The sequence below is a fragment of the Nyctibius grandis genome, chromosome 7 (genome assembly GCF_013368605.1).
Source record: "Nyctibius grandis isolate bNycGra1 chromosome 7, bNycGra1.pri, whole genome shotgun sequence".
NCBI lineage: Eukaryota > Metazoa > Chordata > Aves > Nyctibiiformes > Nyctibiidae > Nyctibius > Nyctibius grandis.
The window spans coordinates 3311157-3333471 of record NC_090664.1 but is presented as its reverse complement, the minus strand read 5'-3'; the positions used below and the strand labels follow the sequence as shown (position 1 = coordinate 3333471).

Genomic DNA, 22315 nt, shown 5'->3' with positions numbered 1-22315 from the left:
TGATTGCTTGTCTACTTAGTCATGGGGTTATAGGGTGCCAACTTCCAGGGGTATATTCCTTTTTTTAACTGCCTCTGCATTACTCACTTTATACTCTGTCATTTATCACACGGCGGGAGACCGTTTCCCAGTGACTGTGCTCCATTCTGTTGCATGTCACCTCATCTAAAATTAAACTCCAAAATAAAATAAATATTATCCTATCTGTTGAGCACTGAGTAGGGGCTTTAGCTGAAGAGTTAGATGCTACAATTCACTCTGCCCTAGTGAAGGATAAAAAGGATAATAGGAAGCCCTTGCACGGCTAAGCTTTTTCTCTGAGAAGGCTTACAGTATATAGTTTTACCTTGTTAGTATATTAATCTAAGAGTCAGGTGGCCAAGATTTCACAGTTCAGAAATAAAAACACCACGAGCAATGATTCAAATGCAATACATGTCCATGCCAAAAGCTATTACAATACAGTAATGTCCATACAGAAATTCTAATCTATGGATATTGCCTTGGAAAATTGGGGAGCTGGCAGGAAAGAGTGCTGAAGGACAAAAATATTTGCTTTGACTCATGCAGGATAAATGCAGTGACTGGATGCTGTTTCTCAAAACAAACGTCTCTCCCCATTTTCTCTCCTGTCTGGCTTGACTTTACAGGATTGCCTGTATACAGGATATGTGATGGAGTAGTTCCAGGGACAAGGACAAAGCTTGGGACAGATCAGGCTCTGTGATTTCAGGCATTTCATTTTATTCTCTAGTTCTTCAGTGGTAAAAAGAGGTTAATGGCACTTCCAGGTGTAACAACGATGCTATGAGGAAAGATTTCTGTGATGTTCCAGAGGCGCTTTGATTAGGAAGGCTGGGGGGAGGACCCCAGCAGATGACTTCCAAACCCACACTGGTAGCTTTTCATTTCTCAGACCCACTCCTTTAAAAGTGTGGCAGAGCAAGTGCCTCTGAGCATTTTGTTCTATGATCTAGGATCATCAGGCATTTCCAGGGAAATACCTTCACTTCTATTTTCCCAAAGTGTTTCCTCGCTGCACGTCTTATCCTGGAAGTACAGGAGACATATGTGGTAGGTCTGAACCTTGCTGTTAGGAGAAAGGAGAGGAGATGAAATGCTTTGTGTGAAGCTGTATTAACCCCTCTGACCATTTTCAGAGATCCATCATCCCTTGCTTCATTTGCCTCAGCCTTCTGGCCGCTGCCCTGCTCACCACAATCTGCAGGAGATCCTTCTCGGGGCTTTCTGTATGGTGTGAAGGCTCATCAAGGCCATACAGTCCTCAACCCCACCCAGAAAAACGTTTATTCTCAAATCTTCCGGGCAGTTTAGTTTCATTATTATCCATTACTGTCAAATAATTTCTTAAGTGAAGAGACAAAACCTGAAATCTCTCTAGCAGAGAGACGCTGAGGCATCTCTGTTCCTCCAAGGGTTGGGGGCTCATTACAGAGGCAGTAGGCTGGGCACAGCAGTGAAAAGACAAAGCTCTGAGTGTTTAATGTCTTCATTAAAAATGAATGTATTTTATGAATGTTCTCTTCTATGAATAATTCCACTTTGCTATGAAATCCCAAGTTCTCAGCAGTGTGATCCCACTGGAGAAGCATTCCCCAAGCAACACAAAGGCTTTTACTGGACCTTCTAGGACTGCACTGATTTCTGGTGTCTTTCAGACTGAATTCAGTACAGTTTATACTTTGTAGGAATCCCCACTGAGATTTGAGGGGCTAATAATAATTAAAAAAAAAATTTCTTAAGACTAGCCTTGCAAAAGACTCCATCTGGCCTTTGTGTAGGAGATAACCAGGACCAGAGTCTTCTGTACAGCTGCTGGTTGGAGAAATCGCATGATTAAAAGAACTACAGCATAGGACTCCTTCCATTAGCAGGGACTGTACGTGTATCCAGCTTCTGTATTCTCTCAGCTGGAAGCACTGACTATGTGTCTAGCCTCTTCTCAGTCTGACAGACCACTGATGTCCCGAAGGTGCAAGTTTCTGAGCTACGTGGCTCAAGAAACAAGATGCTGAACATGAGCAGCAGCTCTCTAGAGTTGCTCCTCGTCGTGCAGGCACAGTACTAGTGGCTACGTCAGCTCTGAGTGCATCTACTCCCCACAGAAGATTGAAGCTCCTGCTCAGACGAGTACTAAGGTTAAATGGAGCATGGCTGATAGTCCCGAGACCTCAGAAGAGCAAGATCTGTTTTATCCCTATCATGATTTTCAGTATCAAGCAACATTCCAGGGAACAAAAATAATTGGAAGCAGTAGTTAAATTTGATGAGCCTCAAGTAGTTTAGAAAGCTGGACGCAGGGGCATTTTAAGATTGAACGCACTAATTTTTTGTTTACAGTATGGCATGAGGCAAGAAAAATGGACACGGTTCTTCATTGGGAAACCAAATCAGGCATTTAAACTTGTGTGCATCTCATCTGTCTCTGCTGAGTTCTGATTTATTTTTTTCCCCCCAGCCCTTTCCTGACATTTTTAAGCATTAAATGTTAATGTAATTAAATGCTAATTTGACTGCAGCCTCTAACAAACACAGCATGCTTTTTTTTTTCATGCTCAGAAAGCTTCCCAGGAGTGTGGGAGTTTACTTTTTTTCCTTCAGTTTCCTCAAGTTTTGGAACTTCTCTTTCCAAAAGTGATGCCAGAAACCAGTGCATGTGTTCCCAGCCTGTGAAGTGACCATGAAAGTGCAGAGGAGTGTAGCTATGGAATAAACTGTGGACATTTTAAACCTGAAAACCTGGCCAGAGTGATATATCATACCATGTGCGTTGATCCCTGGGCTATCCTATTAATGCAATTAGTCATAATCTGATTATTTATTATAGATGCTACCAAATATAATGACCATAATCTAGCAAGGACTGTTTCATCCAGTACTGAGAAGAATCTTGATGTGACTTTAGTATTTGATGTCTTTCTTTTGAGGGATGGCAGCTCCTGTTTACTGCGGGAGATGGAGGTCCATTTGTGTTACTTCTCTTCTGGGCTGTGCTCTCAAATGAAGAAAGGGTCCCTTTCCTGAAGCAGAGGTAATTGTCCCTTTCTGTCCCGATGTAGTATATCGCAGAACGACTGCGCTCACATCATGGTATCTGTGTTTGGTCCTTAAGAGAAGTAAGTTAAGGGAAAACATTCCTGTTGTCAATTATGGGAATTTTGACCAAGTAGTTGGCTGAAGTTAAATCCTACTAGAATTGCTAGGACTCATAAGCACAGGCATCCCCTTCGCATAGTAATCATAGCAACAAAAAAACCCTCGAACTTTTTAGTAAGGAAATGTTCTGTCTTTTCAATTTGCTGTAATTAAAGCCTGCTCGTTGCATTAGAAAATCAAATTCCATTTACAAGACTAATAATTCCCTTGAGTGCTCTTTGCTTCCATTGTTCTGAAGCGATCGAACTTCTCCCTATTTGGCAAAAAAAGCCCGCCAGTTTTTTCTTTCTTAAAATTAACCCCATATATCACGCAGAGTGACAGCAGAATAAGAGCTCTGTGATGTTGCTGGTTGAAGGCTGCCTTGTTTCTCCTTCCCCAGAGAAGGCACCTCTCCTTGACCAGGGAATCTCTCTGCTGGACCATTTCAACAGAATTTTGACTCAGGACTTGTGGATTTACTTGTACAGTACTAACAAACCACTATCTCCATCCCTGCAGAATCAGAAAAAAATCTTAATTATTTGAGAGCAGATGGATGAGGATTTTTTTGCTTGGGTTTTTTTTTTGATTTTTTTTTATATCACATCTCTTCTTTAACTATCAAAAATAACATACAACTGTAAGCTACTTCATCAGTTTAAAATGGGATGGTTATCCCCAGGGATCTGTCAAGAATGGATATGAAACTACCAGTCCTGTACTGCCCATCCTCTATTCCCTTCCTCTCTTTCTCACGGCCATGCTGTCTGCAGCTCACCAAATCCTCCCCCAGCTCCTCTTTACCAAGGCAACAAGTCCAAGACCATGATCAGAAGATATTTCTGAATAATTGAGACTGGAAGGGAGATCATCTGATCTGACCTCCTGGTCAAAGTTGCTCAGGACTACATACAGCTGAGCTTTAAATATCTCCAAGGATGGCAATTCCTCAGCTTCTCTGGACTCCTGCCCCAGGGCTGCACCACTCTCATGGGGATATTTGGGGCGGGTGGAAAGATTGCTTAGAATTCTCTGCTGAAATTGAATACGTTTAAGGACATTAAGAATATTAAATTAGCTTTATTAGTCTTAATAATAATAACTAGGCCATGGTTAGGAGTGACAGGCTTTCTCCTCTGGCATTCAGAAATGAGAGCCCTGCTCTTATCTCAGCAATCCTAGCACTGAGTTTGAGTCTTAGCACAGCTTTAACATTTCAGAAGCATGAGGAAGGGTCTCTTGGTTGACAAGGAGAACAAAAAACCCACAGTGGTGGGCTGCCAGAGCCTTCTGAGCAGAGCTGTGAAAGGGAGGTAAAACTTAGGCAATTGGGTGCCGAGAAAAAACCTTGTGCTGCCCGAGGACTTTTCGCCCAGCTCAGCCTTCGCTGCTCCTCCTCTGCCTCTACTAGCTCCAAGTCATAAACAGCTCTAAAGAGCAGGAGTGGATGCCAAGAGGAAGGACAGTAGGTGGCACAGAAGGTGGGAAGCAAAGAAAATAGCTTCTCCTGGATAATTTGCTCCTGGATCTAAAATGCCTCTCAGGGGGCCTGACTATGAGCCTCTTGCAATGCCATCGTATGAGTCAGGGAGCTGTGAAGTGAAGCCATAGGCAACTTAGAAGGCAGCACGGAGAGCGTTGGATATCTTACCTGTGGGCAGCCCCTGTGCTTTATCCAAAGATTAAAATATGTGAGCATTAAATATCTGACCCTACAAAGTGACACAGTGTACTGAGGTAAACCCCTTTTCAGCTGGTTCCTTTAACAGTGTAGATCAGTCAAATATTACAGACTTTTCAAGCCTTTTTGAAAAAACAATCTTAAAATTTTTGGCTGTTTTGTTTTTTTAACAGTGAGCTTGGAACAATTGTTTGACATCACAAATGTCTGACGCTTTTAGCAAGAGGCCCTTTTCTAATCAAGGAAATTTTGTTGGGATATTCCATTTTTCTAAGAATTTTTTTTTTTGTAAAGCTTAATTCAGTTTAAATCAAGATTGTAGTTGACTTCTTATTGAACATTCCAGTTCTGGAAAGTGAAAGTATTTGATACAATCTTTGTGAACTTTTTGATTTAAAAATGTGAGTGTTGGCTTTTATTGTTGTTTGGTTGTTTTTTTTTTTCTTTTTTGGTTGGACACTTTCTTTCTTTTTGGTTTTGTCTTTTTTTCCTTTTCTTTTCTCTCTCCTCCCTGGCCTTGATTTTTGGTTTTCATGCACAGTGCCTAGTCTGATTTACAGGGAATCTCTCTAACCCTTCCTGAAATCCAAGGGGAAGAATGCCCCTGGCACTGCTGAGGGACTTGCAAACACCTCGGAGAACTTGCCTCCGTGTATTTACTTCGGTTTATGAGCCTGCAGTAAGTTGGTGGAATGTTTCTGCTGGGCAGTTCACCCCACATTCTACCTGCCAGAGCCTCTGCCTGGCAAAACCAAATAAAATTCAGAGCTTAACGAAGGAGGAAATACAGTGCCTTCCCTGACTCGCGGGATTTCTTCTCTAACAATGTTTCTTTCATCATTTGTTCTCGTGATACAGAGTCATCATTGTGCCTTAAACAATTACCAGCTTAAATCCGAAGGGAATCTGCAAATTTGTGTCGCCTTATCTAAAAGCAGCAAGGACAAAAGGATACAGACGGAGCAACACTCCTTCTCCATTTCTTTTCAATCTACCGCAAAGACGGTGAGAAACATTGAGTGTTTGTCTTTGGCAGAATTAGCCCTTTCAAAACCAGATGGTATCGAGATCAATTGATGTGAACGCAATTTAGTGTCCTTGGCAACTGCTAGCATGTGTGGCTGCCTATCTCAAACACACCCCGTGAAGGCCACGTGCTGATACCCTTCCTCACTTTGGGCAATCCCCTATTCTTCTGCTATCATAATCATGCTAGAGAAAGCTGCATTCAACGAGGGCAGTGCAGATGGCAGATCCTCATGCACAGCATGCAATGGCAGGCTCAGGTCCAAAGACCTCGCCGAGCTGGGCCAGCAGCCATTAGAAACCTGCAGACCCCTATTGATATGAATGATAGTCAATCTCTACGTTGAGGTTCTCTAAAATAAATGGAGACCATTCTGGGTTCTCTTTTAACCTGCCTTTCTAAAACCCTACTGTCCTATGCTATTAGGAGTAATGCCTGCAAACAGTGAAATGCAATGGAAAAAGCTGAAGGGGAAAAAAAAGAGTATGACTGATGCCTTGGTTTGCAGAAAATCAGTCTCCCCTTCCCTGTGCAGCACGAAGGCTGTGGTGCACCTGATAGCAACTGTTTGCTTAGTTTGGATAACTCGTACCTGGCAAATCTAATGGTCTGAGAGGTGAACTGTGGGCAGCCTGATGACTTTGCCTAGGAGTAGTGGATGTCAGGCAGGCCAAGGGAATTGGCATATCCAAAAGAGGTACCTGACACCCTGAAGCCCAAGGCACGAAGGTCATTGTGCAGTCAGCCCTATATTAAGTGTGGAGTAAGTTCACATCCAGTTTGGGATGGCAGTATGGTGTATATTTACTGAAGGAGCAGCGTTTGTCTTCCTGGAGGTGTTTGGCTGCCACAGCTCGCATGTGTGTGCACATGAGAAACAGTCAGATTCAGCAACTGGCACCTTTGGGATGGGGCTTTAGTCAGCTTAAGCCAGTCATTCATCCAACCATTCATCTGAGCTCATTGTCCCCACTGAGTGTCCTGTCTTCCTGTCCTGTCTTAGGAGTCACACTGGTGCGACACCTGACGTCACTTGGTAGGTGGCAGGATAGGGACACCCGGCACCTTGCAGCATTAGGAGAAAAGAATGTCTCCTGAGTCATGGGAGGAGCACCCCGTGTCCCATAATTGTCTGCCACTGCATAGGTTAAAGGCTGACGTGCTCCATGACTAACATGGAAAGAATGTGGCTCCTGTACTGGCTGGCAAGGGTTACGTGTGTGTGACATGGCTACCTGCAGTGTGAAATCAGAATTAATCAGCTGCATGCTTCAGGACACTTGGGAAAAGGATAAAAACCTGATTTCAGGATACATAGTGAGATTGGTTTTGAAGCAGGAGATGCTGGGAGCCGTTCCTGAACCACAGCAAAGTCAGAATCCGTCACAGGAAAATCAGAAGTCACACAATATTCAGGACAATGTTTGCATAGAAATTACAGCCAACCAATATCTGCTGTGTTGTTTCCATGTTGAGTCACACCAATGAACACACCAGCTGAACAGGAATGAACGTCCTGCGAGTGTGGGGAGCTCGTGCTGCTGACATAACTCAAAAGCTTGTGTAAGATGGCTACAGCTATTTTTCCTCACAGCTCTTCAAACTTTGGAAATGCCTCTCCAAAGCAGATGATGCTTGGCTTGAACAAAGTTTGGAGCTGTGGACGTGACCTCAGCCATAGCGTCACATACAGTAAAAAGAACACTCTGACATCTTACATAATTTAAGCCCTTATTTAGGAAGCAAACTCCTCACCCCAGGCTATGCAAGCTTTATTCCTGCCCAGCAGTACTTCATAGTCCCTGTGATTCCAATTAAGCCATTTATGAGAGTATATATTATTTGGCATAAGCAAGGACTAGGATCTAGGCTTAAATCAGGAAGCACTTCAGGGCTGTGGGTTTTGTTTTGGGGAAATTGTTTGGTTTTTGCAACCTGTACAACATCTAGCAGTAATTCATCAATACTTTGGTATGGTGGCTCTAAGCATCATGTTCTTGATGGTAACTGTGTCATTGCATAGCTGTCTTCCTAATCATGTTGTTAGGATTCGTGAGATCAGCTAGAAACAGCCTTTGGTCTCTACCTAATGGGCCACCCTGTTGATTCCTGCTTACATTGTTGATTCCTGCTTACATTGTTCCTGGCCCATCTGTGGCTCATTTATTCCTCAGTTTGAGTGGATGCCGGGGATTTGTCCTCCCTAGGTCTCTACCCAAACTCATCTTGTCAGTTTTGGAACATCCCTCTGTTCTGCGAAGGCTGTTTTGATCCCACCCACCAAAGTCCTTGCAGGCCCTCCAGCTCGGCGACACCCACAAGCTTTGTAAGTATACTGTCTTCCACCCCCTCTGTCATTAATCTGCTGTTTCTCTCCTATCCCTCAAGCCAGTTGCCCTGTCGAAGAAAAAAGTGAGTTTGTAAATCCATGTTGGTGGGTTTTTTGAACGCCTAATTATCTTCCAAGTACTTAAAATCCTTATTTGTGCCAGTGTCTTTCCAGGGAGCAAAGCTAGGTTTAATGGGTGCTTCATTTTCTGTTTTAAATAGCCCAGTGGTGTTCACCTCCAGGTGCTTAGGGACTTGCTTATCCTCCAGTGGTCCAATATTGCTCAGTTGCTCTGCTGCCAGTTCCCTCAGATACTGCTGACCTGAGCTCGCCTGCCTCCTCCAAGCAGCCATCCTCCAGGACCTGGTTCTAGAGGAAGACCTCTATACTGTCCTGCTTTCCTACCTCCTTTATGCTCTCATTTGAACAAACCTGACTTTCAGATGGAGAACCACACGAGTCAATCCATCAACAGCGCAGGTCTGCCTGCTCATGTAAATCAGCAGAGCACCCTTTTGTATCATTCTGGGCATCCTTCCTCTATCTTTAGGGGAATTGGATCAAACCTTCACAGAAGGTATTGTAATGATTAGGCAGCTAGTTGTCACTTGTCGGGGAGGTGCTTCAGAGAAGTTCAAAGTCTGCTGGGAATGGTTGAGGTCATGCAATCATTTTAGTTGTTGGTGCACGACTTGAAATGTGAGAGACAGATTTTCTCAAGAGAGTAGTGCAGAGATGCTCATTTACGCAAGTTGCTATGTTTTGTGTGAAAAGTCTTAAACAAAACATTTACTGTTTCATAAACCAATGACCTGATCCTCAGCAGAGCTATGGCTTTATACTGAGGCTCTGTTCTCTGCAGATCTCCTCTGAGAATTGGGGGCTAAGGGAAAATTTGACTCTACTTTGCGGTTTATTTTCTTCTTAATAAACAGAAGTTTACACATGAAGAGGCAGAGACAGGAAACAAATGAATCTTAGCACAAGTAAAAAATACAAAGACTTGACTGGCCTCTCCTTACGTTCACAGAATCACAGAATCAATCAGGTTGGAAGAGACCTCTGGGATCATCGAGTCCAACCATTGCCCTGACACCACCATGTCAACTAGACCATGGCTTGAGAAAATTAGGAGAACTAAGAGTCCAGGTTTTGTCTCTCTGAATAATTTCAGGGTCTGAAGCACAACTGTTCATGTGAATGAGAAGTAGAGACTGAGCTCTTAAGTTTTTATACCAAAAAAACCCAAAAGCAAAACCCACAAATAACAAGAGTTATAAGTAATATTTAAGTCTGGGCAGAATTGCATTGGCTGCTACAGTAACTGCAGAATCACTTTGGGTTAAAAAGCTGTCTGTATGAGTTATCTAATTAATGTCCATGAAACTCTTTCAAAAGTCAAAAGTAAACATGAAATGGATTTTTTTAACATTTCTTTAAAATTTGTTAACAGGAAAATTAATTATGTTTTAACTCTTCATGAAGTAGAAGGTAACCTAGTAACTACAAGTAAGGTAGAAATGACAAATAATGCAAATTAATAATTTATTCAGTGAAACAACAGAATGATCAGGAGATAGGCCTCAATATTTATCATTATTTCTGGCACTAAACATCAACTAGTTTTACTGCTTTTGAAATGCAAGTGTTTAGGAAGGACTAATGAAACACACTGCCTGTGACAAAGTGCGTGGTTCACTATAAATTAATGAGCTGACTTGCTTGAATTTTAAATTCCTGTCTTCTGCCAAGAGGCATCACCTAAAGACATTTGAAGGGTAGGAGGTCTATATGAGAGGCAATGTCCAGCTGTTGATAACCAGAGCACTGTGTGAACACCCTTTTCCAGCATGTTGGCTTACCTTCCCTCTCCTCTTGCTTGGCTCTCGAGGGCCCTAAAATCTCGTTGCCCATATCTTTTTCACAAAAATCCACTTGATGCTTGCTTCTGGGTGGAACCATGGAAAGCTTGCCCAGGGTGAGAGCTTAGACACCTATCTCGCAAGCCACAAATTTGGACTTTCTCACCTGCCAGAATCACAAAATAGTGATTTGTGGGCATTTTTACGAGAGTCTTGCCAGACTAGGCCTCAAAGAAAATATTAGTTGTGACACAGGTTCACTATGTCCCATGTCTCTCATCTGGGAACATCAGGAGATGCTGGCATTGGAAGCCCAGAGCAGGGAAGCTTCTGTAAGCATGGCCTTGGTGACTCTGCCTGGGGTGGAGTAAGGACTAGAGCATTTAATTCCTGTCTGCCCCTGTGAGCTATGGGATAGCTGAGTAATTAACAGTGTCATTTCAAATGTCAGGGATGGGAATCAAATTCCCCTGCTGTCTAAGGAAACTGGAAACCACATATAAAGCTCTGCTGGAGAATGTCTTCTCTAGCATGGGTTCCTCTCATTCCCTTCCAGGATGAGCTGTCCCACCATGCACTGATGAGACAGAATAGTGGGCCAGTGGTTGGGATCTCCTGTGGGAGGAGAGGTCTGGGTTTCAGACCCAACACCAACCCAAAAGAAGCCCTAATCAAGGTATAAGGATGAGTCACTTCTGCTCACCCTTCTGACTGTATTTCTCTGTAGGATGTGACACGCGTAACTTGGCAACCCAGCACTGGTGACATCACTTAATCTTTTTGCCACAAGTTTGGCAGCCATATAAAATGCCTTACAGGAAAAAGAGCTCACACCATAGACATTGGATTCCTAAGAAAAACCTCATGTGATTGTCTTCTCTGCTATTCTGCTCGTCATCCCCTCCCCAGGGATTTCATTAGCGTCTGGGCTAATTTCAAGCAAATTTGACATAGAGGTTAAATGTCTCAAAAAATACAGAGTTCCTATGAGTGCCACAAAAATTTACGGCTATGTAGAACAGAGACATCCAAATTAGTGACCCCACTGAGAGCCTAATGGATACTCGGTGTTATTATTATACATCAGAAAATCAACAGAGGAAAGAGCCATCAGAAATCAGCCTTCATAAGCCCCACCGCTCATGGAAGTGCTAACTCCTACTTGTTATTACTTGTCTTCATAAAAACACTGTCTGTCTTCTGCCTCGGGCATCTGTTACAAGTGTTACTGAAGACGTCCTCTCAGAAGGAAAACAATTATTTTAATAGCTCCTTTAAATAAAAATACAGGCACTGCAGTTAATCAGCTGCCTTTTCAAGCCCTTGCCTGTTAAGAGCCTCGTGTGGCAGGTCTGAAAACATAGTCCCTAGGAGGGTGACTGCTCCTCAGCGCCAAGCCCCCAGCTCCCAAAGGTCATGTAAGCGAGGGCTGGAAAAGGTGCTGCTATCACATGGTGGGCTGGTAGGAATTGCAATGGCAAAGGCAAACTGAAGGCAAACTCTGTGGTATTCTGTTGAGCGACATCTCCTGGATCCTTCTAGCCCTCATCGTGAAACAGTTTATTTGTTTAGAGTCTCTGCAGTGTAGATGATGCATTTTGGGAAATGTGAAAATAGATTAATACATTTTTTTGAGACCATCTTAAAATGCTGAGAAGTTAAGCCTTTAAAATGTAGTGTCCTCTGGGCTGACTCTTTGCCTGACTTAAGTCAAAAGACATCACTTAGCAGTATATGCATCCACCCTATCGTTATGTGTTCAAGCAACTCCATATCTTCCTTAAGCGTTGCATTTAAAAGCTTTAAGCATTGGAGAACTTCCTATGGACAAAGTTTATTTTTCTTCTTTCCACTTTGAACAATTCCTGCAGGGAAGAGGAGTTTGAGACCTCCAGAGCTGGCAAGCAGATGACACTACCCTACCCCTGGGCTTCCTGCATGACCAGCTACTTGTCCCAGTGCCACTCGGCTGCCCAGGAACCTGTTTCACTAGCTGCTTGTGGGGACAGGGTGCGAGCTGGTCAGCCTAGGAGGGCTTTAGACAGTGGCAAAGCAAGCCCAAGATCAACAAATGGCTGCTGGGCAGTGATAAAACCATTGCTCCCTTGCTGCCCGCTTTGCAAGACTATACAGTGATACACAGAAACGCTGTGTGACGGGTGATGGCTGCTCCTGGGGGCCTTTTGCAGGTGTCCTCCCCTCTCCTCTCACTGCCAAAGCCTGCCTGGCCCTGTGAGGTCCTCCCCAGATTCACACTCTCAAAGCAGCAAAACTCAATTTTGCCTCCGCTGAGAGGATTTTAAGCCAGGCCTGGCAGGCTGCCAGCTGCTCGGTAGGCAGCGAGCTGCGGATCCTGAGGAATAAGCCACCCACGGTGTCTTGGAGCCCTCTAACCTGTTGGGGCTGATGGAGATCCAGGAATCCCGGATTTGTGGCCACTTGCCACATTAGGTGCGGAGCAGCCCGGGCAGGCTACCTGCCAGCCTGCTCCTACCAGCAGGCCACAATCAATCACTTCTTGAATAAATTTAAATACACTGAGCTTGGGATTGGATCGAAGATAAAATCTAGTATCTACCTAGGTTTCATAAGACTTCTTTTCTGTTGCTTACACTGGCTGCCAATAATTTCACCATTGTTTTTTCGGTCATTTACTGACTGCACCCCATTTTTAGCTTTCTCATGTTAATGGCTTGCCTAACACTGATGTCAAGCCAGTCGACTCATCCCTTTTTTTTTTTTTTTAACCTTTTAAGATATAAACCAAACCTCTACCTTTTCACATCTTTTGGCACTTTCCAAAAATACCAAGATGTGTCAAAAGTTGACTCAGAGCTCAGTAAACTCTCTGTAACTGTCATTTTCAGAGTGTTGACGAAAAAATAAGGGTAAGGGGCTGATTGGAGTGATCCCCTGTACTGCCCATTAGCACGGGTCATATTCTGGATTAGGTGATGGGACACCCATTGCATCCCTCTGAGTTCCACTCCCTCAGCTGCATCCAATCCTTGCAAGTTATCTTGGTGCTGCAGACTCAAAAAATGTTGAGTAGCTGCTGACGATTGAAAGTTCTGGACGAGAGGGACATCTGCTATTTCATTTCTGGAGATGCTCCTGCCTTCTCTCTGAAACACAGAAAAACCCAGTGCTGCCTGCAACGTAGATGATGCCTCAGATGGATTTTGGTGCTTTTCAGCTTCAAAACTTATTTAATGAGCCTGGATCAATTCGAAACAACCTGCTGTAGAAAGCAGAAGGGTATGTTCTCCATTGAGATAACAGCTTGTGGAGCTATTACCGTAATAATACTGCCTCACAAAGGATACTCGTTCAATGGTTAATTGTTTCCAGCTCTGTGCTGGTATCATCCCAGCAGGATTAGGCCCAGCATGACTTCTGCTGCATTGGCCGCTGTTATCGTGGCGCGCAGAGCACTTTCCAGTAGACGTGGAAGCATTTAATCACCTAAACAAGCACTTTCTCCACTCCAACAGTCAGCAGAGAGCCAATACCCTAATGCAGCCAGTGCCCATTCCCGCAATGATAATTAGCTAGCTCTATTGCTCAGGGGAACAGAGGAGAAACGTGTGATCCGCAGCAGAATATCGAGCGCAACTGTTAAAGCAGAAGTGCCCCTGTGCAGTCTGAAAGCCTGCTGCAGCCTGCCCTCCCTTACGGAGATCGTGCTCTCCTTCCCCAAGAAGCTGAACAAATTCAACCTTTTATTTTAGGTGAACCCGAATAATTGCCATTAACTTGCCATGAAAAATACATGCATCAGCCGCTATTACAAGCTGTTTAATTTTCATTAGAGGGCCAAACGAGAGTCTTGGTGTTGAAAATATACACGCACCATATTCTGTCCAGATAAAAGAAATACATGTACGCTGTCAGCATAGGGGTGCGGAGCTGGTATCTGCAAGCATATATTGCTCTTTCTTTCGGTCTTCCTCCCCCTTCCTTTCAATTACACCCACCGATTATGTTTTGGCTTCATTGACATTGCAGTCACTCCTGTGTGGGCACAGCCAAGCTAGTTTTCAGTGAGGTAATTTGGCTACAGATAGCATTGCAGACAGCGCAGCGTGGGACTCCTTGCAGTAGAAGCTGGGTAAATACTTCAGCGGCTTTACCGACACGGACTGTGGTGGGCTGCTGCGGCTCTCGGGGCATGAACTACACTAAAGCCAGCTCGGGCGCATGGGTGATACAGAAGAACATTGGAATGGGCTACCCAGGGAGGTGATGGAGTCACCATCCCTGGAGGTGTTTAAGAAAAGCCTAGATGTGGCACTTAGTGCTATGGTCTAGCTGACACAGTGGTGTTAGGTCAAAGGTTGGACTCAATGATCCCAGAGGTCTCTTCCAACCTGATTGATTCTGTGATACTCTGTCTCAGGGAAAGGCTAGGCATGCAGTAGACCAGGGGCCATGGGCTGGGGCAACCCTAGTATGCAGCCCTAATACATCCAAAAGCATCATTTCCAGTTTGTCGAGCGCTCTCACGATTGCTTCAGATGTGGGAAAAAAAAAGCAGATTTTACCCAGATGTATGAAAGTAAACTGCCTGCAACAGCAAAAAAAAAGCCAGCAGAGATGACTGATGAGGCTTTGATGAGGTTTGAAAACACACCTATGCCCTGCCAGCTGCGGAGGGGCGAGCCCAGGGAACTCCAGGGCCGGGCGTCCCATGCACCCGCAGGAAGAGCAGAGCCTGCCCTCGGCGGCACGGCGACAGCAGCAGGGACACTTCGGGTCCCCCTGGGCCCTGCGAGCCCGACCCCGCTTCGCCCAGGCGGGGAAGGAGGCGATCGCCCCTCCTCATCCCCCCCCGCCCCACGCGGGCGCCCGGGGTGGGAGCCAGGCCCAGGATCCCGCCCGCAGCCCCGGCCGGTCCCCGCCGCCGCCGGGCGGGGGCGGGCGCGGCTCGGGTGACGCCCCGGGAGGCGGTAGAGGCGGTGCCGGGCCCCGCCTCGCCCGGCAGAGGGGGCGGGAGCTCCCGCCGAGCTACTACTACCGCCGGCGGGGCGCGAGGCAGCGGCCGGAGCCGCCGTGAGCGCCGGGGGCTGGAGCGGAGCGGCGGGTTGGGGCCGGGCGGGCAGCGTCTGCGGCGCTGAGGGAGCGGCGGCGCACCCCGGAGGAGGGCGGGGAGGCGGCGGAGGAGGAGGAGGAAGGGCGCGGGGGCCCCTCCGCGGGTCCGCCTGATCGGGTGTGTGGCGTCGGGTCTGTCCGCAGGGTGCCCCGCAGCCGCCGCGGCCCGTCGCCGGCCTCCCGCGGGGGTCCATGAGTCGCCGCGGGCGGGCGGCCCCGGCAGCGCCCCTCGCCCGCTCCCCCGGCTCCGGCAGCGGCCCGGCGCGGCGGCGGTGAGATGGGGGGCAGCCTGGGCTGCCACCGCTCCATCCCCCGCGACCCGGCGGACCTGTGCCACAGCCGCAAGTTCAGCGCGGCGTGCAACTTCAGCAACATCCTCGTCAACCAGGAGAGGCTCAACATCAACACGGCCACGGAGGAGGAGCTGATGACCCTCCCCGGGGTCACCCGGGTGGTGGCCCAGAACATCGTGGAGTACCGGGAGTACATCGGTGGCTTCAAGAAAGTGGAGGACCTGGCGCTGGTGAGCGGGGTGGGGGCGGCCAAGCTGGAGCAGGTGAAGTTCGAGATCTGCGTGAGCAGCAAGGGCAGCTCGGCGCAGCACTCGCCCAGCTCCCTGCGCAAGGACCCGGCCTCCGAGCATCACCTCTCCGCCACCAAGATCAACATCAATACGGCCACCCCGGCCCAGCTCATGAGCATCCGCGGCATCACCGAGAAGATCGCCAACAGCATTGTGGACTATCGTAAAGAGCACGGGCCCTTCAAAAGTATCGAGGACCTGGTGAGGATGGACTGCATCAATTCCTCCTTTCTGGACAAAATCAGGCACCAGATTTTTGCGGAGCGGTCCCGGCCCCCTTCGACGAACACCAATGGTGGCCTCAACTTCACTGCCAAGCCTCACCCCAGCCCCACTTCTCTGAGCCTCCAGAGTGAGGACTTGGACTTTCCTCCTGGGGGTCCAACCCAGATCATATCCACTCGCCCCTCTGTGGAGATGTTTGGCGGGGTGAGAGATGGCAGACCCGTCCTGAGGGTGGCTACCTGGAACCTGCAAAGCTGCTCCATTGAGAAGGCCAACAACCCAGGCGTGCGGGAGGTCGTGTGCATGACGCTGCTGGAGAACAGGTAAGAGGCAGCACCTGACCTGTAGGCCCAGCTCTGTGCAGGATTGTAGGTTAATGCCTTTGGGGTTTGGGCACTGTAGAGTCCCGTTGTGGTCCTAGTGGGACTCGCTTCTTCCCAGGATTATTAAATGTTTCCCGCTTCTAGCATGGAACCCTGGTTGAGTCTTAACAGTGGAACTGTAGTGACTGTCTCTTGATAGTCCTTGGAAGGCGGTGGACTTCCTGAGGAGGTATGTGTGTACACGCATCTGTGTGGGGGAGACTGAGGTGTTACGGCTGGTCACGTTGGGCCTGTTAGCGATTGGTCAAGGATTGTTTCTCTGTCAAGAGCCTTTTGAACAAGTCACAGAGGACCTGTCTTTCCTGCCAGAAGCTGGGGGTGAATAGCAGGGGAAGGGCTGCTCTGTATGTACCCCGTTTCTTACGGTTTTTCCCAGAGCATCTTACTGCCACCTGGGGAGGCAAGATGCAGCACTACATCTGTCTCTCTCGGAGCTGCCAAGCTGAGACCTGCCAGTGCCTCTTCTCCAGAAAGTCTTGTTTGGGTGGTGACCTCCTTAATGTCAGCATTAGGGCTGTAGTCCACTCTCCCTCAGATCTGCTCCTCAAATCAAAAAGTCTTGAGAGCACAGTCAGGATGGTTTGTGCTGTGTAATGAGCGTGGAATGCCATGGCTTGTCCCGCAAGGGTGACACAGCTCGTTAACAAGTGGTCACGGGGCATCTGCTGAGCTGGAGGGACTGCTCATCCTTGGGGGTGCAAGACATGGGGCAGCTGCCTGAGGAGGCTGTGCTGTCCCTGCACCAGGCAGACCCCTGACTTCACCGAGCTGGTGGGCACAGAGCGAGGTCTGTTTGTGGTGTGGTCAAGTGGGATGGTGCTTCTGGTGTTAATGGCTGAGAAATGTAGTTTACTTTTTTTGGAGTAAGGTGATCAGGCAACAGTGCTGGGGATGTCTCTCTTGCTAAACTTTCTGCTTGATACAGAAATTTAAGAATGCAATAAGGATTTTGAAATAAATCTCACCCTTTCCTCTCCACATGTGAGATTTGTCCCAGCTGCTCTGGCGTTTAGTTTATGGCATTGGGAAAATAACTTTTCTCTCTGGCTTCTATTCAGGCTTCCAGCTGGAAATGAATAGGGGCAGGGGACTCTTGGACTTCTGCAAAAGGAATATCATGGGGAAGGGGAGTGCTGATGAACCGTTTGGCAGTGCCGAGAGCTCTGTCCTTTTCCAGTAATATGCTGAATAATGGCTGTTGTCCGTGTGGTTGCGGAGGTCAGGCACACGAGAAGGACGGTGGCAGAGATGTGGCATCCTGCACTGCGGTACAGTGTTTGTGGTCGGGGATACCTCTGCTGAGCACTGCTTGGGAGCCTGATGCTCCCGCACAGGGAACATCTGTCATCTCACAGCCATCGCTGTTTGATAGCCAAAACGGAGATGATGATAGCCCAGCGGGGGTACTCGGATCTTACGCTGATGGCTTCAGCCTAACATCTTTCAGTATTCCTTGGCTGCTCTGCTACTGCAGGTATCCTGTGCTGCTTGCACGAGCAGTTGGCTGGCTGGAGCGGACCTTAGGATGAAGTCTGGTGGGGTTGGGCATCGGGGTGGGGGCAGAGGCGGACAGACCTGCTGAGGAAAGAAACATCTCTGATTATCACTAGTCTCAGGATTATTCTAATAATCCAGTTTTGGAAGAAAAGTGACTTTGGTGATTTATTTCCATATATATATATACACACACATACACATAATGTTTTTTTTAAGGACCTCATCCAGTAAAGGGTTAACTGTCTGCCACTTCTGCATCTTCAGCATTTTGGGGGGTGGGAACAAACCCAAAACAGTTCACCTATTAAAAAAGCTAGGCAGAGAAAGTGACTTATAAAATAAGCCTGCGTTAGCCCAAGCTGGCTACTGTGTAGGCAGAGCGTGGTCCTAGCAGTTTATTTTTGCTCTTAAATTGCATGGTACTTTGTTTCCATCCAGCTTAGCAAACAGGTACTCAGTTGAACTGGGTGGTGTGAAAGGTCTCCCTGATACTTTGAAGTTTAAAAGGAGCCCGATATAAGTACTCGTTTCTGTTTTATTGCACGTATCTGTGCCATCAGTCACACGGGGAGAGTACGATGCAATTGTTTTCTGTACTTGATCCAATTTGTGATAACGTGAGAAGCTAGAAAGAAGTGAGAGTGATGTGCATCCACAGACGAGCCTGCAAAACTTCCCTGGGAAAATAAATGTGGGAACAGAAAAAAATCGACACGATGCAGGAAAAAAAGTATACGTTGGGAAAAGTCATACTTAGCACCTCAGGGAGGAATTTCCTCTTGCTTGTGCTGGCATTGCTGAGGTCAGTGGAGCTTTGCAGCTGTAAAACGGCCTCAGCTGAGGCCAGAAGCTGCCTTCTTTCTGTGTGTGAAGAGCGGTCTCCCTTCCGGCTCCGGTCGTGTACCCTGGGAACTGATAAAATGCCACGCAAACTAATCTTTGCCCAGGTAAATCAACTTCAGTTGATAATCATCTGCAGAAATTAATCTCCTGCTTCTGCAAGCATGGGGCTCACCAGCACCTCAGCCTCATGAAATCCATGGGGTTTGTTTTCAAGGCACTCTGCATGCTCAGTAGATGTCCCGCATGTGTTGCTGAAGTCTCTAGCTATGACCCAAGCTGTTGCCTGGTGGGTCTGAAGGCTATTTAGTCCAACAGCAGGCAGATGCTCTCACAAGCTACGCTGATGGGCACCCGCTCGCTGATGTACTCTGTGCACAGCCGCCCTCACATACGTAAGCGTGTTCCTGCATACTGGTCCCTCGAGGTCTGGGGTGGTCTCAGGAGCTGGAGCACTCCCTTGTTGCAGTACTTCTGTTGGAGAACCTGCCTCACTTAGCTCTTTAAGTCCAGGAATAAAGCACAGCAAGTTAAGAAGACTGTATTAAAACTGTGTAAAAAGCAGTAAAGAATCTTAATTTGAGATCTCAGGGACTTTCATACCAGTTGAAAGGCTGGTTTGGGGTTTGCTTTGGGGTTTGGTTTTTTTTTTTCACGAGCAGTTCACAGCAAGTGGCTTTGAGACCCCTTGGACTTGCTCTTTCAGGCACTAACAATGGGGAAAATTACTGCTCATTTCAAGGTGAGGCTAGACCATGAAGGTCCTCATGTCTTCCAGCCCTGCATAGCCTTTGCACTGAGGGAACAGTTGTGCAGGAAGGAAGAGGGCCATGCCTTCAAAACAAACAAAAAGCAAGAAAATGTCATCATGTAGAGTAATCTGCTGAAGGGGGGAGAGAAAAAAACAACCCAAACCCTTCACACTCATGCCCAGAAGTGCTAAATTTCTGAGGAGCAGCAAAGGGAATGTATAACAAATCAGTAAGCTTGTCTACTACTGCTAAGCTATTTTGAAATTCATCGCTGCAGTACAAAAATAATGAAATGCAGCAAGGTCCTCACCCTCTTTCTCATATTACAAGGATCTATGTTTATCACAGTGTTCGGAGTGGAGGAACGAGGTGTTTTCATTCAGAGGACTAGAGGGTAATTTTAGAAGAGATTAACATGATGAACGTGGAGGCGAGCATGACACGTAATTGGATTAAAGTATCAAATGTGGTGTGAATTTGCCCCGACCTGTGATGTTTCTTGCAGGCATGGTTTGGCACATCTGGGATTTGTTGATGGAGTCAGAGCTGGCCTGTCTCTGGGGATGCAGGTCATCCCCTCCAGCTGACCTCCATGTCCTCCCCGTTCTCGGGGGGATGAAGAAACTGACAGCTTCTTCTCACCAAATAAAAAGAAAATTGTAGGGTTGGGGTAGCATGATCAAAAGGGTGAGCAAGCTTGGGTCAAAGGCAGCAAGTGTTTTCATGGGGAGGATAAGTAGCCCCAGCGGAGATGTTTCCTCTGGCCAAGGTTGGTGGAGGTACCCCAGAGTTGCCTGTACCTCAGGTCTGTAGGGAAGGGCACTCTTTCCGCTCCTCATCCATACCTGCCTCAGGCCTGTTCCTCCTGGCCATAAACTGAGCTCGTGACTCCCATGACTGCTCTCCCTGGCTGTTAGGTGCCGGGGTGCCTGCTGGGTGACTGCATCAAGAAGCGTGATGCAGGTGTGTGCAATGACCAATACACGGAGCATGATAAAGGTGCATCTTCTACTTTAATTGCTTGCTTCAAAGTTTGGTAGTAGCCGAGGGCAGCAACTAGTTGTGCATCTTTCCCAGCGCGTTTTGCAGGGGAGGTTTTCCAACTGGTTTTTGTTATCCTTTATAATACTGAGTGGTAACTTTGTGAAGACCTCTTAAATTTTTTTTTCTTGTAAGCACACTTTGCAGTTGAGTAGATGAAAATTGATAGGGGGTCTGAAAGCCAAAACTTGCACTGTCTCTTAAAAAAAAAAAAAGGGAGGGGGGGAGACGGAGTGTGTGGTATGATGGTGGGGTACCAAGGCTGAGGCTCAGGTCCACAGCTCTGTTTCCTTCCAGATGTGAAGCAGTTCAGGCTGTTCTTTCCTTCTGCTGCTTGCTTTGGTCAGCTTCTTGGTGTGGTTCCATCTTCTAGATGCAAGAAGTATAAGTAATAAAGCCTTAACACCTGTTGCAAAAATCACTGAATCATAGAAGAGACCAAGTTGGAAGGAGTCTCCAAAGATCATCTGGTCCAACCTTGCGTGGGAAAGGGAGCCTAGCTGAGATTATTTAGCACCCCATCCGTTGCACCTTGAAAACCTCCAGTGATGGGACCTCTACTTGCGTCCATGGGGAGGTTGTTCCAGTGATTGATTGTTCTCGCTGCAAAAAATTTCTTTCTTCCATGTCTGTAGAGTGACAAATACAAGTACTAATATAAGGTTTGTACTTAGCACTGATGGATTTTTTTTTCTCTTAGCTTAGTTTCTTGGACAGCAAGCCTCTGTGCTTACCCTTCAGGAACACATTGAGCCCCTTTTCCTCCCCCTGCTTTGTAACTAGTTAGCTGTTTTCACTTTGGTTGGACAGAAGCGTAGAGGTCTCTCAAAGGTAAGAAGTTGCCCTCGGTTTCCATGGCTAAGAGACCCAAATCAGTGTTCCCACTAGGGGAAGGGTGGGTAAACCTCAGCCCAAAATTGCGTCCTGGGAGGCAGCGGGTAGGGTGCGGTGTGGTACCTTGCTTTCTGCCTTGTAGCTGTATTTCTGGGCAGGATGATGGAAAAGGATCACACCTCCCCAAACAAACATCGTAGCAGTGTATCCTGGTAGTAGTGGTGGTTGTACTTGCATACTTTGGAGGCTCAGCACCAGTCTGGATTTGTTATTTCTACTCTGTTGCTGCAGCTCTCGGTGGCATGGCAAAGCCCTGAGGTGCATCTGGTTTATGTCGCTTTCTTTATACAGCTGCGTGGTTTTTCTCCCTTGGATTTACACGAGGCTGGAGCCTCGCCAAGAATAATTCCCCTGCAAGAAAAGATCAGGAAAGAGGGCCTGGCTCGAGTAACCTGCCTGTGCTAATAAGTCTTAAATGGCAAAAGAACAAATACACCCTCTCCCCCTTATGTAATAGGGAGGAAATCCTGCCTCCTGCGACTTCAGGAAAAACTTGAGAAAAAAGGAATTGTTAGATGATATCTTCTATGTGCATTTCACAAAGCAATTTTTATGAGCAACAGAAATACAGATGCATGTAAAGCCACCATTAATTTGGACTTTCTAACACCTCTGAGACAAAAAAAATGGGGTGATGGAAGAGCTGTTGTGTTTGAGTTTTTGGAGTTGGCTTTTTTGTTGTTTTTTTTGGGGTTTTTTTGGCCTCCACCTATATGAAATCAACAGTATGTTACTTGCTGGAGACTGGTGGGAGACTGAAACTGCCTTCTGCATACCATCTGGCAGGGGAAAGGAGCAAGATCTTCTCAGGTCAGACCCTGAGTTACATCGGTTTCCAGTGAAACGAAACACTACTGATTTACTGGAGTACTGGTTCAGGATTTGGCCTGTTCCTTTATGTCAGATCACACAAAGGCTGCAGAGCTGGGTGCTAAAAAGCACAACCATCTC

At 46.8% G+C, this 22315-nt stretch overlaps 1 protein-coding gene across 1 annotated transcript in view; it reads left to right on the top strand.

Annotated features, from left to right (window-relative positions):
• The first annotated feature begins 15094 nt into the window (after nucleotides 1-15094).
• Nucleotides 15095-22315, top strand: part of EEPD1 (endonuclease/exonuclease/phosphatase family domain containing 1) — a 70039-nt gene continuing 62818 nt past the window's right edge. The window contains exon 1 of the mRNA XM_068405176.1: nucleotides 15095-16280. Within this exon, the coding sequence (XP_068261277.1) occupies nucleotides 15427-16280 (854 nt within the window). The 5' untranslated portion in view covers nucleotides 15095-15426. The remainder of the gene's footprint in view (nucleotides 16281-22315) is intronic.